Here is a 19,752-nt window from a genome sequence, read left to right on the forward strand (position 1 = left end):
ACTCCGGTTTCCCCTAACACTATAAACATGTACAATAGGCCACGGTGAATGATGTGTGTGTGAATGTGTGGTGCTGGCCAGAGGGACTGTTGGCACAGATGTGCTCAGCCGCCCCCTGGGGGATCTGGGGTGAATGTAAAATTGTCTCATGTAAAGCGCTTTCACATGTCTGTGAAAGGTGCTATACAAATACAATTCTTCCTTCCTTCCTACATTTCATTCAGAAAACCTATTAGAAACCCTAAAAACAATTGATACTGGAGAATATAGAAGATAAAGGTGCTATGCCAACCACCCATACAGCTGCTGGGTCACTGAAAGGTCAGCCTTATATAAACGATCAATACTTAATTCAAGATTAAAAAAGATTAAAAGTGCACAATTGATAACCACTGCTCCACCTGCTGGAGACTCAGGGCTGGACCCGGACTCCCTTCTTTGTCTGTCCACTAAATGTGTGCCCCCTGCTGGCTCTGAACAGGAGGTGCGGGTGGAGCTGAGCTGGCTGCTGTGGTGACTATTGTTGGGCTCAGGGTCAGTCTGGTCCCACAGTCCATGGCACTGTCCACGGTAGAAACAAAGTTGTAAGTTTGTACATCCCATCTAAACATACTGCACTGAGTTTGTCTCTGCAGTAGTACCTTGAGTATGGCCCTGTGGTAGAAGAGCGCTAACAGCTGCAGCAGGTCGTAGATAACGTAGCCTTCTTTCTTCTCCACTCCCAGGATGTTGGGAGGGTGGAAGGGCTTTGAGCGGTCCACCTCCAGCTTCTGATTGAACGGAAAGAACCCAAACTGGAAAAAGTACTTGATGACAATGGTTACCTGTGGAAGACACATGGAGTTAGCCCAGGCAGGGAACCGGGCGAGCAGTGAAAAGTAGGGGGGGGCACCTCTGTGTAGATGATGGCCGTCATCCAGAAGGTCTTGCTGGGCCGCGGCACAGAGAGCGAGGCCCAAAGGAACACTAGCACGGGCAGTACCAGAGTCAGGCAGGAGGCCGACACCATGTGGTTCACCACCATCACCAGGAAGCACACGGCCTCTGACCTGCGAAGAGCCTAGAGGATTAGTGTCGACAACCACAAGTTTAAGGGACTATATGGAGTTTAAAAATGTTAAAAAGTCTGTATTTTCCTCCCCCTACATGTTTCAACAATGTCCTAAGGTGTAGAATGAGCTCAGACATATTCACCACAACTGCCTCTAAAATCCTGCACTCACTCAAAAAGGTGTTAATTTGGGTCTGAAGTGCCGTCATGCACGAGCTTCATTAAGAAGATGCAGTTACACGTATGACCTGAGGTGGCAGTAGTGAGTATAAAATGGACAACTTGCATCTAGCCCCTTTAAAAAGAATTTAGCTGCAAGCTAGATTGTTCCAAAGTCACAGAAATCCATTAAAAAAAAAAAACACCATGAAGCATCTCACTTACAGTATGCCAAACAACACAGAGACAAGCCTCAAAATTTGAGTGATGAGACACAAACTGAAATTTTTAGTCAAAACAAGGCCTATGATGAAAAGTGCACCCGTAGTGGCCATTTCAGTCTCCTGACCTGAATATCATTGACCCACTGTGGAGAGAGCTCAAACGTGCAGTTCATGCAAGACAGCCCAGGAACTTACGGGAACTAGAGGCTATTTTTTTTTTTTTTGCCAAGAAGAATGGGCTGCTTTACCATTAGACTATATAAACAGGCCCACCTTAATGTACCCATAGATGATAGTTTCTCTTATTGATACGGTCATCATTTCGCTTGTCAATCCATTAAAAAATAGGCTATAAATTATAATATGAAAAGAAATGACCTATTTTGACATAAACTTCCTCAAAGCATTTTTATGAAACTAATGTAGAATGTTTTTTAGATTAACGGGATTTAAAGCTATTTCAGTGAGGCAGACACTATATTTTTATGAACGAGGGGAAGGCAGGATACGTAGTTTCTGAATGATACGAGCGAGCGCGCAAAAGCACATGTTTCAGCACGGTTGGTTCTTAAAAACGTAGCAGCTGCACGTATAAGCGTGTATAGAGAGGACAGATTCAGACGGGCTCTTTACAAAGTGTAGCGCGGATCCTAAAACAGCGCGGACGTTTGGGATAGTGCGAGTGGTGCGTGTATCTGCAGGCGTGTATCTGCAGGCGTGTATCTGCAGGCGTGTATCTGCAGGCGTGTACCTGCAGGCGTTTATCCGCAGGCGTGTATCTGTAGGCGTGTATCTGCAGGCGTGTATCTGTAGGCGTGTATCTGCAGGCGTGTATCTGCAGGCGTTTATCTGCAGGCGTGTATCTGCAGGCGTGTATCTGCAGGCGTGTATCTGCAGGCGTGTACCTGCAGGCGTGTATCTGCAGGCGTGTATCTGTAGGCGTGTATCTGCAGGCGTGTATCTGCAGCGGCTCCGCGCCTGCGAGTTTATCGCATAAAGAAGCTGCGGCGCAAAGCGGGTTAATAAGACAGAAGAGCCACTACAAGGAAGCTGAAGAGCCGCATGCGCACTCCGGAGCCATGGGTTGCCGACCCCCATGATAGGCCCTTAAATACGGTAGGCCCCTGGGCTCCAGCCCCTGCTAGCCCATTGGTTAAGGCGGTTCTGTATATACAGAACCTTCTCCACAACGACCACAAAAGACTCCAAGCTGTCATTGATGCTAAAGGGGGCTATACACAGTATTAGGAACTGGGGAACTTGTGATTTGAAATGAGTTCACACATTTCATTAATGATTCCTAACTAGGCTTTGACTCTCCCTAAATGTGGTCGATGGGCTGAAAACATCTGTATGGTTCATAATTTGTAATGTTTGGTGGCTCATGCTTACGGTTATAGGAAAAAAAAACATTTGGAAAGGCTAGCGGACTCTGAAAAGTCTCTCGAACTAGCTGGCTTTTCATCGACATGGTCGGCACGGCAACAGTTTAACATTGTTTGCCCTTTATCTATTTCACTTCCTGTCAGTGTCCAGTAAGGAAGTGAAACTATAAACATCACAAAATTGGCTAAACTAAAGAAAGGGTAATTTTTTTAGCCAAATCTTAAATGTAATTGTGTTAACTATGCTTTAGCAAAAGCGTTGTCTCAATGCAGAGCGTGTCAGGTTTGCCCACCCAGCACCTCCTCTGATTGGACCCTTGTGCAGTCAATCACTCTGTCAGCCAATCAACGTCACTGTTGACTGTTCCTGATCTTTCACACGTGCTGAAATATTGAGAGCCATTCCTTGGAAAAAGAGTCGAGGGCTGGATCTGCGAGCCATAATAAATAACTACCTCCATTGCGTAGACAGAAACAGGAACGTTCTCTTAGAGGAAATAGTCATGAATTAGATTACTCATTACTTGGAAATCTAACGGAGTTACTAACGCCGTTATTCCCAACATTGTATATGTCTCCCTCTCTGCCTTGTGTGTTGCAGGGATGTACCTAGCCGCCAGGATGTTGTAAAGAGTGTAGCAGAGCTGCAGGAGCTGGGGCTGGCTGCTGAAGAAGTGGTCAGAACCCTCCAGCTCTTCATCATAGAAGGTCCTGGAGGAACAATAAAGTCTTAGATACATCTCAACATGCTTTTGCGAGTGAGTTTTTTACACTGGCACCTGTTCTGCAGCAGCTCACTGGCCGTCAGCTCCTGGGTGCGCGACAGAAGAAAAGGGGAATCCAGTGGCTCTGCATCCTGCTCCTGTGTGCTGCCATGGGCCTCTGCGTACTGCTGAGGGTCCTGGTCCAGACCCAGAGCCAGGCTGTAGGACGGCGGCAGATGAGTCCAGCTAAAGAGAGGACACACATCCACGTGACACTTCACTTGGCCTCATAGGTTGGGCTGATACTGACACACATGCACAATGTCAAAACCTCAGATGGATAACAATCCAATCACTCGCATAAAGATACCTGTATGACGCTAATCTGAACACAGGCACACATGCATGGGCAGGATGTTTAGTATTGGGAATTAAAGACACAGGAGCTATATATGATGCAGAGGTTACAATAACTGTAATAATAATTTCCATATTTTTTTTTTGCCAAGTACAAGAAACACTTATTGGTACAAATTAACAACACGGTAACAACGGAAAAACTTGAGATGTTGCAATAGACTTACAAAGACAAAACATTTTTCAAAACTAAATATTTAGCTGATTTGCGGTTTGTCGTTTTGAGACTTGGTTATGATTGGCTAAAACGAGGTTGGCTTGGTCCAATCAGGAGCAAGTGTAGCCTAACAATTCAAGCCGGAGCAATCCCAGATTGATGATAGAGCTAATGTTATTGGGACAGAAATATCCATCTAGTTCTTGCAGGTCAGTCTAAACAGATATGTGACAGATGAGAATATAAAATTATAAAAGGATACATTAAGTTTGTATGTTTGTTTAGGCTTTCAGTCATCCAGGGATTTTGCATTGTTGTAAAGTCAAGTATCATCATCTGGACTGGGTTGACTGGGTAACATGTAGACCCTTTACCTGTGATGGCAACATAATTTAGGCCAAGTAACAGTTCCAAAACATATGTACAGCCTACTCATACCTGTGTGCAAGGTCCTCCTCGCCCTCTGATGAAGACGAAGACCTCACCCTCCTCATCTTCAGCAGCCGGGGTCGATGCCGAACGCGTGATCGGCTCACAGCTAAACACAGCAAACAATTCCCCTGTTATGGTAGCTCCAAACCCAGGCTTCAGTGTGGAAAGACTGAGTTTACATATTTACATAACGGGACAGGGACCTGACTGTGACATGCCTGGATGGTCCTGTTTAAAGATGCACCAATCCATCTTTTTTTGTTTCCGATAACGATACTGGGGTTTGGAGCACCTACCAATATTCAATACCAAGAGATTTCCTTAAAAGTAGCTTACTGTGAGTGAAAAGGGGAATGGTGAAGTTGTGTAGATTTGTGAAATCAATAAAGTGTTGTCTTATTTTGCAAACAAGATATAACATATCAAAGAGAGAACAAGGATCACTGGACTTTCCTACACTAAATATCTTTGGCTACATGAGTCACTACAGTATCAGTCATTCTTTACCACTATTTCATAACCTAAATTACAAACGCTGAGACCTTCAATGGTGGCCATGGCCCATGTTGCTGCTAGCAGCACAATTGTTTTGTGGCGATAAATTAGACTGACACTGCGTTCCAAATTATTATGCAAATCGTTGAATCACTGACATCAGTCTCAGACACCTGTGATGATTAGTTGTCAGATAAGCCCAGTTAAGGGAAAAACTACTGAAAAAGCATGTTCCCAGAAATACATGAAGCCTCATTTTCAAACAGTCTTGTTCACTGATGAGGCCGTGTGACCCTGGATGGTCAGATGGATGGAGTAGTGGATGGTTGGTGAATGGCCACAATGTCCCAACAAGGCTGTGACATCAGTAAGGAGGGGGCGGAGTCATGTTTTGGCCAGAATCATGGTGAGAGAGCTGGTCGGCCCCTTTAAGATCCCTGAAGGTGTGAAAATGACCTCTTTCTGACTGACAACTTTCTTCTATGGTTCAAAAAGAAGAGCCGTGTTTTCCCGAACAAAATCATCTTCATCATGACAACGCACCATGTCCTGCTGTCAAGAGAATACCTCTGGATCACTGGCTGCTATGGGCATAAAAGGAGAGAAACTCATGATGTGGACCCCCTCCTCCCCTGACCTCAACCCTATTGAGAACCTTTGGAGCCTCAAGAAAAAAAACTTCTATGAGGGTGGGAGGCAGTTTTCATCCAAACAGCAGCTCTGGGAGGCTATTCTAACATCTTACAAAGAAATCCAAGCAGAAACTCTCCAAAAACTCACAAGTTTAATGGATTTAAGAATTTTGAAGCTGCTCAAAGAAGGGCTCCTATGATCTAATATAACTTCACCTGTTAAGATGTTTTTGATTGAAATAGCTTTTGATTTCAGTAAATATGACCTCCTAATGCTACAAATTCAACAAATGACCACTTTCAGTTAATTGCAGAAAATCCATTGAAACAATGAATTGCATAATAATTTGGAGCAGTAGATTTTGAGTTATTATATTTATTCAGGAATTTAATACTGTTATCATTGGGACGTTTTTTCAGTCACATTCAAATGATCCTCTAACAGTTAAAGGCGTGAAAATTATGCTGACTGTCATTTCAGTTGATAATTTAGAAAGGCCTAGAAAAAGTTGTATTTCTAAAACGGTGAAAACCAAAGTATCAGTTCAGTATCAGTTATTTGGAATTGATAGCAGATATTGTATTTTTTCCAATATTGGCTCTGATAGCCGATACAGTTATCAGATCGGGCTCAATCTTTCACTTGAGTGTTGGACATTGGCACCTTAAGGTCAACAGGACTCATTGTCTCTGATGACAACCTTCACTGTTAAGAGAGTTACGGGAACAAATGGCCATGATCTGGGGGCCTATTACAGTCACCAGAATGAAGGTGATGAGCCTGACCATGAAAACTGGTCTTTTACGGAACAATCTTTTCACTTAACTATCTGGTCTTTCAATAGAAAACAGGCAACACATAGCTCAGCACTACTAAATGATATTCACTCCAAGCGATGTACCTGGGTCAGTTGTTGTGCTGTGGTCCGGTGAGTCTCTGTCAGGATCTGGTTCCAGTGCAGTGCTGTCCAACTCTTGTGTGTCCTGATCTGGTACATATCCAGTGTGGTCCTGGGCTGCTCCCATGTGGCCTGCGATGCTATGGTGTAGTCCGGGTCCACTATGGCGTGGTCCAGGTCCACTGTGGTGTGGTACAGGTCCCCTGTGGTGTGGTCCAGGTCCACTGTGGTGTGGTTCAGTATGTTTTAGTCCAGTATAGTCCAGCCCAGAGAGGTCTGCTCTTGTTTGGTGTGTTCCATGTTCACTAAGGTCTGCTCCAGTGTTCTCTACTTCAGTGTAAACAGGCCCAGTTTGGCCTGCTCCATGTTCACTATGGTCTGGCTCAGTGTGGTCTACTTCAGTGTGGTCTGGTCCAGTGTGGTGTACTTCATTGTGGTATGGTTCAGTGTGGTCTGGTATGGTGTGTTTAGGGTTTATTTGGTCAGGTCTGGTGTAAACCTGTCCAGAAAGGTCTGGTTCAGTGTGGCTTGGCTCAGTGTGGCTTGGCTCAGTGTGGTCAGGTCCATTGTGGTCTGGTCTTGGGTTTTTGTCTTTGATATGGTCTGGTCCATGTTCACTGTGGTCCGATCTTGCATGGCTTGGCTCACTGTGGTCTGGTCCAGTGTACTCAACTTCACTGTGGTCTAGTCTGGTGTGGTCAGGGTTGATGTGGTCAACTCTGGTGCAAACCCGTTCTGAAAGGTCTGGTTCAGTGTGGTCTGGTCTTGGGTTTTGGACTTTGGTTTGGTCTGGTCCATGTTCACCATGGCCTGATCTTGCATGGCTGGGATCAGTGTGGTCAGGTTCAGTGTGCTCCTTGTGGTCCAGTCCTGACTCCCTGGAGCTCCGCTTCAGCTGCTGCTGGTAGTAGATGTGAATGCCTTCTCGAGATGGAACTGTGCCCTGCGTTAAAATGATAATCATTATTGATTTACCTCTGTATTGCGTGTTGCAAGCTTGAATTGAAGTTTCTCAAAGCGCTATATTGTAGTCATACTATAGTCATACAGTAGTCATAATGTAGTCATACAGTAGTCATAATGTAGTCATACAGTAGTCATAATGTAGTCATACTGTTGTCATACTGTTGTCATACTGTAGTCATAATGTAGTCATACTGTAGTCATAATGTAGTCATGCTGTAGTCATACTGTTGTCATACTGTAGTCATAATGTAGTCATGCTGTAGTCATAATGTAGTCATACTGTAGTCATACTGTTGTCATACTGTAGTCATAATGTAGTCATACTGTAGTCATAATGTAGTCATACAGTAGTCATACAGTAGTCATACTGTAGTCATACTGTTGTCATACTGTAGTCATAATGTAGTCATACTGTAGTCATACTGTTGTCATACTGTAGTCATACTATAGTCATACAGTAGTCATAATGTAGTCATACTGTAGTCATAATGTAGTCATACTGTAGTCATACTGTTGTCATACTGTAGTCATAATGTAGTCATACTGTTGTCATACTGTAGTCATACTGTAGTCATACTATAGTCATACAGTAGTCATACTGTAGTCATACAGTAGTCATACTATAGTCATACAATAGTCATAATGTAGTCATAGAGTAGTCATAATGAAGTTATACTGTAGTCATACTGTAGTCATAATGTAGTCATAATGTAGTCATACTGTAGTCATAATGTAGTCATACTGTGGTCATACTGTTGTCATACTGTAGTCATTATGTAGTCATACTGTAGTCATAATGTAGTCATACAGTAGTCATACAGTAGTCATACTGTAGTCATACTGTTGTCATACTGTAGTCATAATGTAGTCATACTGTAGTCATACTGTTGTCATACTGTAGTCATACTATAGTCATACTGTTGTCATACTGTTGTCATACTGTAGTCATACTGTAGTCATAATGTAGTCATACTGTAGTCATACTGTTGTCATACTGTAGTCATTATGTAGTCATACTGTAGTCATAATGTAGTCATACAGTAGTCATACAGTAGTCATACTGTAGTCATACTGTAGTCATAATGTAGTCATACTGTAGTCATACTGTTGTCATACTGTAGTCATAATGTAGTCATACTGTTGTCATACTGTTGTCATACTGTAGTCATACTGTAGTCATACTATAGTCATACAGTAGTCATACTGTAGTCATACAGTAGTCATACTATAGTCATACAGTAGTCATAATGTAGTCATAGAGTAGTCATAATGAAGTTATACTGTAGTCATACTGTAGTCATAATGTAGTCATAATGTAGTCACACTGTAGTCATAATGTAGTCATACTGTTGTCATACTGTTGTCATACTGTTGTCATACTGTAGTCATAATGTAGTCACACTGTAGTCATAATGTAGTCATACTGTTGTCATACTGTTGTCATAATGTAGTCATAATGTAGTCATAATGTAGTCATAATGTAGTCATACTGTTGTCATACTGTTGTCATACTGTAGTCATACTATAGTCATACTGTAGTCATACTGTAGTCATACTGTAGTCATACTGTAGTCATAATGTAGTCATACTGTTGTCATACTGTTGTCATACTGTAGTCATAATGCAGTCATAATGCAGTCATAATGCAGTCATAATGTAGTCATAATGTAGTCATACTGTAGTCATACTATAGTCATATTGTAGTCATACTGCAGTCATAATGTAGTCATACTGTAGTCATACTATAGTCATACTGTAGTCATACTGCAGTCATAATGCAGTCATAATGCAGTCATAATGCAGTCATAATGTAGTCATACTGTAGTCATAATGCAGTCATAATGCAGTCATAATGTAGTCATACTGTAGTCATACTGTAGTCATACTGTAGTCATGCTGTAGTCATACTGTAGTCATAACTCTGCTCCTTCCCTGCCTCACCAAAAAAACACCCCTCACCTGCCCCATCACCATGTCAACACAATCACGTGTAGGGGTCGCAAATGTTTGAAGCAGCCGACGTAGCAACAGTTAGCGGCTAACACAGTCAGAGATTAGCATTGAACACTATCATAAGCGTGTGGAGGAGAGGAAGTGAGGGGCATGAGTGGGGGGATGGGGGGGACTCATACCTCCTCATTTGAGCAGGGAGTGGACAGGACACAGCGAAGGCAGTTACATTTTGATCCTTTCATTAACATCTCATGTGTTTAATGCATTCGTGTGCACGTGCACTCACACATTTCCTGAGCGCAGCACAGGGTTGACTCATGCACACGCTGTAAACTGAAAGTAGGTACGATACCTGAGTGGAGTTAGCCCCCCATAGTGTCCAATGCCCAGGGACCAGGCTGATTGTCAGAATCACCTAACTTGAAGATTAACCTATTGTGCATGTTTTAGTGGAAGGGAAAACCAGAGTACCAAGAGGAAACCTCCTTACAAACATGGCAAACTCAGCGCAGATAGACCTCATCTGGCCATTGAATCGGCCACTGTGTCTTGTCAAACCAAAACAGAATACTTACAAACACTCACCAAGAAATTACAAGAGTGAATCGGACACTGGGGGCTAAAGGGGAGAAACACCCCTCATAAATCTGTGACTGGACTAGACATGAACAGGTCTTGTTTTGGGGCACACACACTCTCACATCCCAATTCTGCCAAAGGAAATTCCCATCGACCGCACACTGTTAGGTGATTGATACCATATTGCTAGATGATAGGTTATGAGGCCTTAAACCAGTTAAACACATTATCTACGACATCGGGACAGAGGTACAAATACAATACAATATACAAACATTTGACTGGATTTTATTTATTTCCTAAGATTCTCCCAGATTTCCCTTAAAAATAATGAGTAATCAGTAAAATCAGTCATTCTGAGCAACCAAAGTTGCACATGTGTCAGTCTAAACGGTGGTTGGTGTGGTGGTACCTGGCGGGCCTGCTGAGTGAGCATACACCTCTCCATGCGGAGCACAGTAGAAATGTCGATGTGTTCCTGACACAGACCTCGGAGCCATGTGGTCAGGGAGTCCAGGAGAGCAGAGACCAGGACCCAACAGAAGCGCAGCCCGCTGGACAGCCTCTGGAGGACAGTGTCTGGAGAGACACAAACAGTCATCAGCAAAGGTAACCACCACAGTTCAGAGGGCTTCAGCTCCCTTCGGCTTTGTTAATAATGTTACTAACTAGCTAGATCCTTTTTTAAAGGTAATATCTAGGATGCACTAATTTATCAATCCTTTGTCCCTGTGCAAAGTAGCACGTAAAAAAGTGGATCAATAGTCACTGGCATATATTTTACTAACACAACATTCTCTCATTTACTACATATTAGATTTGGGGCCTTAAAGACTGCAAAGTGAATTAATTAAAAAACGCAAATCCAAAATCCCTCTGATTTTTTTTTTTTCAACTAATCTATGAACAAAATGAAACCATAAATCTAAAAATGAAACCATAAATCTAAACATGGCTCTACCCATTATTTAGATTTTGTTGCTGAAAATATTGACAATATTGGCCATTTTATGCATAAAATGTATTTTTTTTTGTATAAAAACATAAAATGGCAGAACATTTGCAATACATTTTTCCTCATATTTATATCAGTAATGTTTGACTAAATGTTATTGTTTTCCCTATTCACCTGCAGCGTCTCGCCTTAAAGGGACTAGATGGAGTTTTAAAATGAAAAAATTACCCCCTACTTGTCCTAATGAGTACACTGCGTTCCAAATTATTATGCAAATTGTATTTTTGTGTCAAAAAGGTAAACAAAATTAAAAAAAAATAATGAAACTCATGGATGGTATCGTGTCTCAAGGCTCTATGAATCACTGACATTAATCTCAGAGACCTGGGATGATTAGTTTTCAGGTTAAGCCCAGTTAAGGGAAAAACTACTGAAAAAGGATGTTCCACTTTATTATGCAGATCATCATTTTCAAGCAATATGGGAAAGAAAAAGGATCTCTCTGCTGATGAAAAGTGTGAAATAGTTGAATGCCTTGGTCTAGGTATGAAAACCTTCGATATTTCATGAAAGATAAAACGTAATTATCGTACTGATAAGAGATTTGTGGATGATTCAGACACACTCGGGTTTGTGCAGATAAAGGCACAATATGGACAGTTTCTGCCATACAAACACATCAGATTAAGAGAACAGATGCTACAAAGCACCAGACAGGTATTTGAAGCTGCTGGTGCCTCTGGAGTCTCCCGAACATCAAGGTGTAGGACCCTCCAGAGGCTGCAATTGTGCATAAACCTTCTACCCGGGCTCCCCTAAACTGTTCATTGAAGCTGATGAACAGAAACCGCTGCAACTGACTCAGAAATACATGAAGACTGATTTTCAAACAGTCTTGTTCACTTGAAGAATTATAAAATATATTCAAGGTTTTTTACTGTTATATACTATTTCTATTCTCATTATTGTTTAACTTGACTTAACAAAATGTATGCGAAGTATTCTCAGTTCTTTGTTACAGAGGAAAAGTGTGTGAGCACAGAACCGCCGTGCCCCACAAGTAAGATAAACAACTGCCTTTCTCCAGAAGGATCCTGTCAGTTGCAACATTCCATTGAAGACATAAAATTGGGGGTCGCGGGGCGGAACTACGTGACCAGCACAAGCACTGGAGACAATGGAACCAATGAGATTTAGTTTTAGGTTCATGAATATTATAATGTTTAAATGTGATTCAAATATTCTGCTTCCTTAGTATAAACCCAGTCTCTCCCATTGAAATGGGCAGCTGGTAAACTCGATGTTAGGGAACTAGGGAAGCAGAGCTCTGTATTAGATGACCTGTTAGGGAAATAAACCTTCGTGACTTAAATCTTCTGAATCCGGGGTCATCTTTGCTGGTATGTGTATTAGCTAGTAGTGTAGCGTTGTTTTGTCTCTAACTCTTCTTCCAGTGTTGAACACGCCTGGTGTTGTCCGCCGTTTGGGTAATTAATTAGGATACAAACTTGGAATAGTGTTTAATAACATTTATTGTTTAAAGGAAGTGGACAACACAGGAGAAGGAGTGAGAAACTCCTTGCTCTTCATGTGGTGACCCCGACGGGCTGTTTGGGGAATTGGAGGCAGACAACACGGGACGCGGCTGAAGACCGGTCTCCTAAAAACAATTTGCGAAAGACATACCAGTCGTTCCTTTCACATCCAGCCATCAGCGATTTCACGGACGTCCAACTAGATTAAGGTAAGACGACTTTTGACTTCTACTATTGTGTGAGTCTCAAAGTACGTCTATTTGGCTATTTTTCCAAAATTTAGTTTAAAGATTTTTACTGAAATCGACTGTTGGCTGGTGTAATCTGTGAATTGATGGTGGAAGGAAGAAGGGACACACGTTAAAATTATAAACTGTTGAAAATAAAGTAGAGAAAAAGTAGTAAAATGACAAAATAAGTGAGAAATAAAGAAGAAGAAGAAGAAGTAGAGGACTGCACGCTGGGTTTTACCCTTTAAAAGCCGAAAGGTGCGTAGGTAGGACCTCCCAAGCCCACGGACGCGTGGACTAAAATTAAAACGTTGAAATAAGTCGTTGACGGATTTGGGGACCGTCTAAAATAGTGAGTTAAAGTTCTAAATAGCGGGTTTCAGTCCCGGAGAAAGAAAAAAAAAAAATATTAATTAAAGAAGTGTAAAAGAAGTGTAATAATGTGTGAAGTGAATTAAGGAGATACGTGAAGTTGTTTCCGCGGAGAGAGGAAGGAATTAAAGGTAAGAAAAAGAAAAAGAAATAGCGACTAGAAGGTAAGAAAAATGTCGGGAAAAAATGATTGTGAGAAATGGGTTATGTGGTTGTGCAAGGGAACGGGCTTCCTGAAGGGAAGGTCAAAGAAAGAGGTAAGGAAGGCAACAGAGGCGTGTGCACAAATGTATGAAGAACAGAAGAGAAATCCTAAGGAACCACATGATTTAGGAACACTCTGTGGAACGCTGACGGCAGGAGTAGAACTCTGCTCTATGGAAATGCAAGATGCGGAAGCAATTAAGAAAAAAGGAAAATTGGGGAAGCAAGACTTAAAACTCACAGACCTCACAATAAGAAGATATTTTAAGATCAAACAAAGAATCGAACCGGTCTTGGAGGCTGCTGTATCTAAATGGACAAAGGAACAAAAGATTTTCTCCCCCACTTCGGGGGGCGGGACAAAACAGCCCCTCCCACAGGGAAGAGGCCCCGTCTTGGGCCCTTCAGCCCCCCCTCCATATGAGGCGGGGGGAGCTGGTAGCTCTCTCTATCCTCAAATATCACTCCACGGACTTCTGGATCTGGATGTGGCTCCATCAGACCCACTAACGAAAGAAGAAGGTAAAGCATTGCGTACAATTATAACACGCAAAGCTACAAATGTAAAAGCACAGGACTTGAGAGACTTGAGTGGCCAAGTGTGGGGAGCACAAATGATGGAGACAACCACAAAAAACGCAGAAGAGGCACGAGAAGCTTTCGATAAAATTCAGAAAATTACCAAAGAAACGCATGATACAGCAGTGGAAAAACAACGAGAATTTTATGAAGACCTGGCTAAAACAATGAAAGAGGAAGCAGAAGGGAGGAAAGCAGAAGCTGATGAGCTTAGACGGAAACTAGAAGAACTCACACTTAAAGCCAAACCAGACCCAGTGGCAAAACCTAAAACTAAGACTTATACGCTCCACAAATCGTATACGGAAGATAGTGAAGAAGAGGGGGATGGAGTGAATACAGAGGCTTATGGAGCATACAATGACCTGCAGCGCCTGTACCAAGAAAAATACCAATTAGTACAGACCATGCAGAGTCTTAAACAGGGAGACGCGGAATCAGAAGATGATTGGAAGGATAGACAGAGAATGGCAAGGAAATCTGTACAAGAAAAAGAAGGAGAAATTCTCAAAGCTACAAAGGAGTTGAAAGACCTCCCTAGAGGAGGATTCCCTCCAAAAGGGACATACCCCCTAATCCCCACTGGGGCGCCAGCGGTGGGAAATGTTCTCCCTATGGCATATAAACCACTTAAATGTACAGAAATACAACAGATGAAAAACACCCTGCCACCCCTACAGGAAGGGGGCAGGAAGTGGTTTCGCACTCTTCAAATGCAGTGCGCAAATGCCACATTAGCAGTAGGAGATTTGAGGGGCCTGGTGGCGTCGTGTGCTCCTCCGCACGCAGTGGATCAACTCCTGAGAACATCCGGTTTGGACAATCTGCCCCTGCATCAACCTTTTGACCCACATGTGGAAGGCTTTCTAGCGGTGGTGGAGTTAATGTATCCCCCTCCACACCCGCAGCCCCCAACCTTTTCCGCCTATTTACCTGGGATGTGCCCTACTAAATTCTTGGAAGAATGTGTTCAGGTTTATGTGAGTTCAATGCAAACCCACCCATACAGAAACCCCCAAACAATGTGTCTGTTCCTCCAGGGGGTGTTGGATGTTTTGCCGGAACCAATTAAAACAAGCCTGATGAGTGTTCCAGGATTGTCTTCGGACTCAACTCTCTTTTTGACACATTTAAAACATCACGCCGATCTGTACAACAAAAAACAACGCGAGCGTGAAACAAATTTTAAAGAAATGCAAGAAGAATTGCTAAAATCTCAGCTGAACCAAGCACGGCAACAGGCCACAGCTGCGAGAAAAGACGGAAAAAACAAGGCCCAGGGGCAAATGGTGGCAACAACCTCGACAACTGAAACAGCAGACATGCCTGCCCCATCACCCGCAAGCGCCTTATACGCCTCCCAATCACAGCCCTTAGGGCAACATAACCCCAACATGCTCCCACCAATGCCCCAAACACACATCCACTTACATGGGAATCAAGGTGGGAGGGGCAGAGGGAACAATAGGGGACAGTTTAGAGGCAGAGGGTTCGGCGGGCAAGGCTATGGGGGACGGCAGCAGCAAAATAATAGAGACAAGTCATGTTTCCAATGTGGGGGAACCGACCATTGGGCCAAACAGTGCCCCCAGTCAGGATGTTACAATTGTGGAGCCACAGACCACTGGGCCAGAGACTGTCCCCAACCCCCAGCCCAAGCAAATCCAGGAGGACGAGGTGGGCCTCGTCTGCGAAACCCAGGAGGAGGACCTGGCCCTGTACCATGGAGGCGTGGGGGTGGAGGAAATAACTACCCTGTGTATGACACCAAAGGATGTTTTCCCTACGACAGGGATGACTCCTGCTAGGGGTGCCCGGTGAGTCCTGGCCCCACCCCAGAACCGTTTGTTCCTGTAGAGGTTGGTGGGGAAAAGTTGATGATGCTCGTGGATACGGGTGCTACGCATTCTACGATGAGGAAGGCTGCCCCTCATATGCTAAGTGATAAACACATCAACCTTTCAGGGCTCACGGGAAAAGCGACCCCTCTACGGATGACAAAGAAATTGACTCTCAAACTTGCAGGACAAACTGTCACCACCTCACTTATCTATTCACCTATGACACCAGTGAATCTGTTGGGAAGAGACATTTTACAGGCTACGGGAGCTTCCATTCAATGCTCCCCGGACGCAATGCAGGTCACATGGCCTAATGGACAGAAAATCACCTGCACACCTTCAACCTCTCATGGACTTTATGTTTTTCGAGAGGACCCTGAACATCCTGGTGTTTCAATCTACTGGCTCCTCCTTGAACCCGATACCCCACAGATGAATGGACTATATGCTAAAATACAAGAATGGAAACCATGGTTCTCGATGCTGCACCCATATGCCCCTCCCAAAGACCCACTGCATTGCACTCTTTTCTATGATAGAGCATCAGACTCTCAATATCAATTAGATTTTGAACAAGAGTTAAAGGGAAACACATATACGATAACAGCCACCCATTTCTATGTTCACAAAACGGGAGTTGTTGCCCCAGTTGTCCTGCCTGAAATTGTGAAACCTTTTTATAAAAGAGACTCGCTTACTGACCCACATACCTCTCTATTCTTAGGCTCAGGTCATGAAGCGCGTGAACTAGGGCCTCTGACTTATAAATTGAACCACACCCTGGATTGGGAACAGACTGGACTTCTTGGTGTAATGTATAGTCCATCTGAAAAAGCTTACAAAGTTGACATTGGTTCTTGTACTGATGCAGTTGTAGCAGATGAGGAATTTCTCTCACGGTCACACGGCCGTGAACTTACAGATCATGAGGGGGCTGCTCAAATGCTGGCTGGGTTCTCAGGAGAGCTGTGGGCGGAAGGGCCCGCGGAAATCGGACATTGTAATAAAGTTGATCCAGTGGTTCTAACGGTGCTCCCTGGTGCACATGTGTATGTCCCCCAGAGGCCATTTCGCCATGACAAACAGAGACAGGGTATAGAACAGGCCTTAACAGAATTATGGGACGCAGGAGTTCTGGAACTCTCGGACTCCACATGGAACACACCTTTGAATCCTGTTCCAAAACCAGATGGTTCTTTTAGACCAGCACACGACCTTAGAAAAGTTAATGATGTGACAACCACTCCACTTCTCCCTGTGCCTGACCCACACAAGTGCCTCTCAGTTCTGACACCTGAGATGACTCATTTTACTGTCATTGATTTGAAGCATGCTTTTTTCACTATACCACTAGCACAAGAAAGCAGACATCAGTTTGCTTTCACACACAAAGGTGTTAAGCTGCAGTACAAGGTGTTACCACAAGGTCACAGAAATAGCGCTGGAATATTCAATAAGGTTCTGAAAGATTGCTTGTCCCCAATTGAGGTACTTCCCGGAGCAGTGGTGGTCCAATATGTCGACGACATTCTTATTGGGGCTAAATCGGCCAGTGACTGCCTTAAGGTGACCTCTGTCGTGTTGTCACGCCTTCTTGAATGTGGCTTTAAGGTGTCCAAAAAGAAACTGCAGTGTTGTAGGCCACAAGTTATCTTTCTAGGGAAAGTGATTTCGGCAGGACATATTTCCCCTAGCACAGATCAGAGACAATCTATCTTGACTGCCGATCGTCCTAGTACAGTGAAGGACTTACTCTCCTTTCTGGGCCTGGCCAATTATTCAAGACATCATGTTGTGGACTACTCAGGTAAGACGGCCCCATTGAGGGCCATAATCAGGGAGGCCGGTGTTAGAGAACTCCAGGCTACCTTGACCTGGACTAATGAGGCAGATGCAGCGTTCACTGACTTGAAATCTTGCTTGGCTTCGTGCGCTGATCTGGCAATTCCAGATTATACTCAACCTTTCCATCTGGACACTGCTATTTCTACTACCTCAGGTCATGCTGTGCTTTGGCAGAAGGGTACTAGTGGTCAACGTTCTATTATTCTTTATGCTTCAACTATACTAGATCCCATTGCCAAGAAATCTACATCTTGTGCCCTATACGCTGACACTCTTGCTAAGCTCCTAAAGAAGGTTGCTCATGTGGTCATGGGCCACCCTTTAGTGATATACACTTCTCACTCAGTCGTTGCATATGTACAATCTAAAACTTTTGCTTTGACTCCCCAACGTCAATTGAAATTGGCCAGAGAATTGGAGGCACCAAATCTGACTTTTGCTGCTGATGACTCACCAAACGCGGCTGAGGGACTAACAGTTCAGGGTACTCCCCATTGCTGTGAGGCATTCTCTCAGGCGCAAGAGCGCCTACGTCCAGACCTCTCTGACAAACCACTCCCTGACTCTCGCTTACTTTTTACTGATGGCCACTGTCACAGGCTCCCAGACGGTTCTCTTTCGGCTGGAGCCGCTGTTGTTGAGCTTGTAACACCCCAGGACACTGTCATTCGGACGACATGGGGTCCATGTGCGGGTTCTTCTGCTCAATTTGCGGAATTACAAGCACTTAAAATGGCTTTGGACATCTCCGCTGGGGATAGAGTGACAGTATACACTGATTCTGCTTACGTTTGTGGTTTAGTACATCGTGATCTCTCTGTATGGCAGAGGAATGGCTTCCTTACAGCGAAAGGCACCCCGGTTGCACATAGAGAGCTTTGTGAGGCGGTTGCTGAATCTTTATTGCTCCCTTTGGCTGTGGCCGTGGTGAAGGTCCCAGGACACTCTAAATCTGGTTCTATGACTGCTTTTGGCAACAGGGCAGCGGACCTGGCTGCTAAACAGGCTGGTGGTTACCATCCTGAAAACCTAGCGGACCTCTCCATTGACCCTATGATGTTGGTACGTGATATACAGGGTTGTGAGGTGTTAGCTCCTTTGCGTTATGGTATTAATGTATGGGCCAAAATTGCTACTATTCATGGTTATGATGTTTCCATGTCTGACTCCGGACACTTATGGATGCCTACTGAGGTGTGGGATAACCTTAACTTGCTTATAGCAGACCTGCCTGAAGGTCAGTCTCACTCTTTGAAACTACATCTTGAATCTTTTTGGAAACCTGTCCCTAGGGTTTTCCAGGGACTCATGTCAACTGCTGACTGTCGTAAGCATCACGATAAGTATGATGATACCTTCTGGTCCCACCATCTTTACGCAGCTCCGTATGAAGACGGTGTTTTCCGAGGCCCTACTGGCCTCCCCTACGTTGCTCCTTCAATGGAAGAGCGCGTGCTTGAAGAACTACATGGGGTTAATCACCTAAGTCCAAAGGGGATGTCTCACTTACTAGAGCAATATTACTATCACCCATCGCCTGGTGCACTGTGCAGAGACTTTGTTAAAGCGTGTAGGGTTTGTTCTATGCACAACCCACACCCACATCGCTCCCTAGGTCAGGGAAAGGTTAAGCTCGGTCAGTATCCAGGTGAGGTGATCCAAATAGATTTCACTGACATGATCCATAGTCATCAAGGTAAGAGGTTTCTTTTGTGTATTGTTGACACTTTTTCAGGCTGGCCTGCTTTCTTTCCTTGTAAAAGGGAAACTTCATCAGAAGTCATGACGGCGCTGATTAAAGACTGGATACCAATGTTTGGTGTTCCAGGTGAGATTCATAGTGATTCAGGACGTCATTTCACTGCAGCAGACGTTAAGCGTCTCTGTGTTATTTTGGGGGTGAACAAATCTTTTTCATGTGTCTACTACCCTAAGGGCAACGCCAAAGTTGAGAGAATGAATAGAACTTTGAAGGGTGTCTTAGCCAAAATGCTACAGGACACGCCTACACAGACATGGTTATCTCTTCTACCTGCAGCTACATTGCACATTAGATCTATGGTGAATCAAAGGACAGGATACACCCCCTTCGAATTGGTATTTGGTAGGGCCATGCCTGGCTGCCTACCCAACGCAAA

General features: G+C 43.9%; 1 protein-coding gene across 1 annotated transcript in view; it reads right to left on the bottom strand.

Annotated features, from left to right (window-relative positions):
- The window catches only part of LOC306960586 (piezo-type mechanosensitive ion channel component 2-like), a 116,695-nt gene that overhangs the window by 17,751 nt on the left and 79,192 nt on the right, over positions 1 to 19,752 (bottom strand). Inside the window, exons 34-42 of the mRNA XM_079553017.1 lie at positions 10,466 to 10,632; positions 6,928 to 7,498; positions 6,559 to 6,779; positions 5,592 to 5,608; positions 3,599 to 3,769; positions 3,429 to 3,530; positions 893 to 1,049; positions 642 to 824; positions 402 to 561 (exon numbers count right to left, since the gene is read on the bottom strand). Coding sequence (XP_079409143.1) covers positions 402 to 561; positions 642 to 824; positions 893 to 1,049; positions 3,429 to 3,530; positions 3,599 to 3,769; positions 5,592 to 5,608; positions 6,559 to 6,779; positions 6,928 to 7,498; positions 10,466 to 10,632 — 1,749 coding nt within the window. The remainder of the gene's footprint in view (positions 1 to 401; positions 562 to 641; positions 825 to 892; positions 1,050 to 3,428; positions 3,531 to 3,598; positions 3,770 to 5,591; positions 5,609 to 6,558; positions 6,780 to 6,927; positions 7,499 to 10,465; positions 10,633 to 19,752) is intronic.

Source organism: Gobius niger (genome assembly GCF_951799975.1).
Source record: "Gobius niger genome assembly, chromosome: 3".
NCBI lineage: Eukaryota > Metazoa > Chordata > Actinopteri > Gobiiformes > Gobiidae > Gobius > Gobius niger.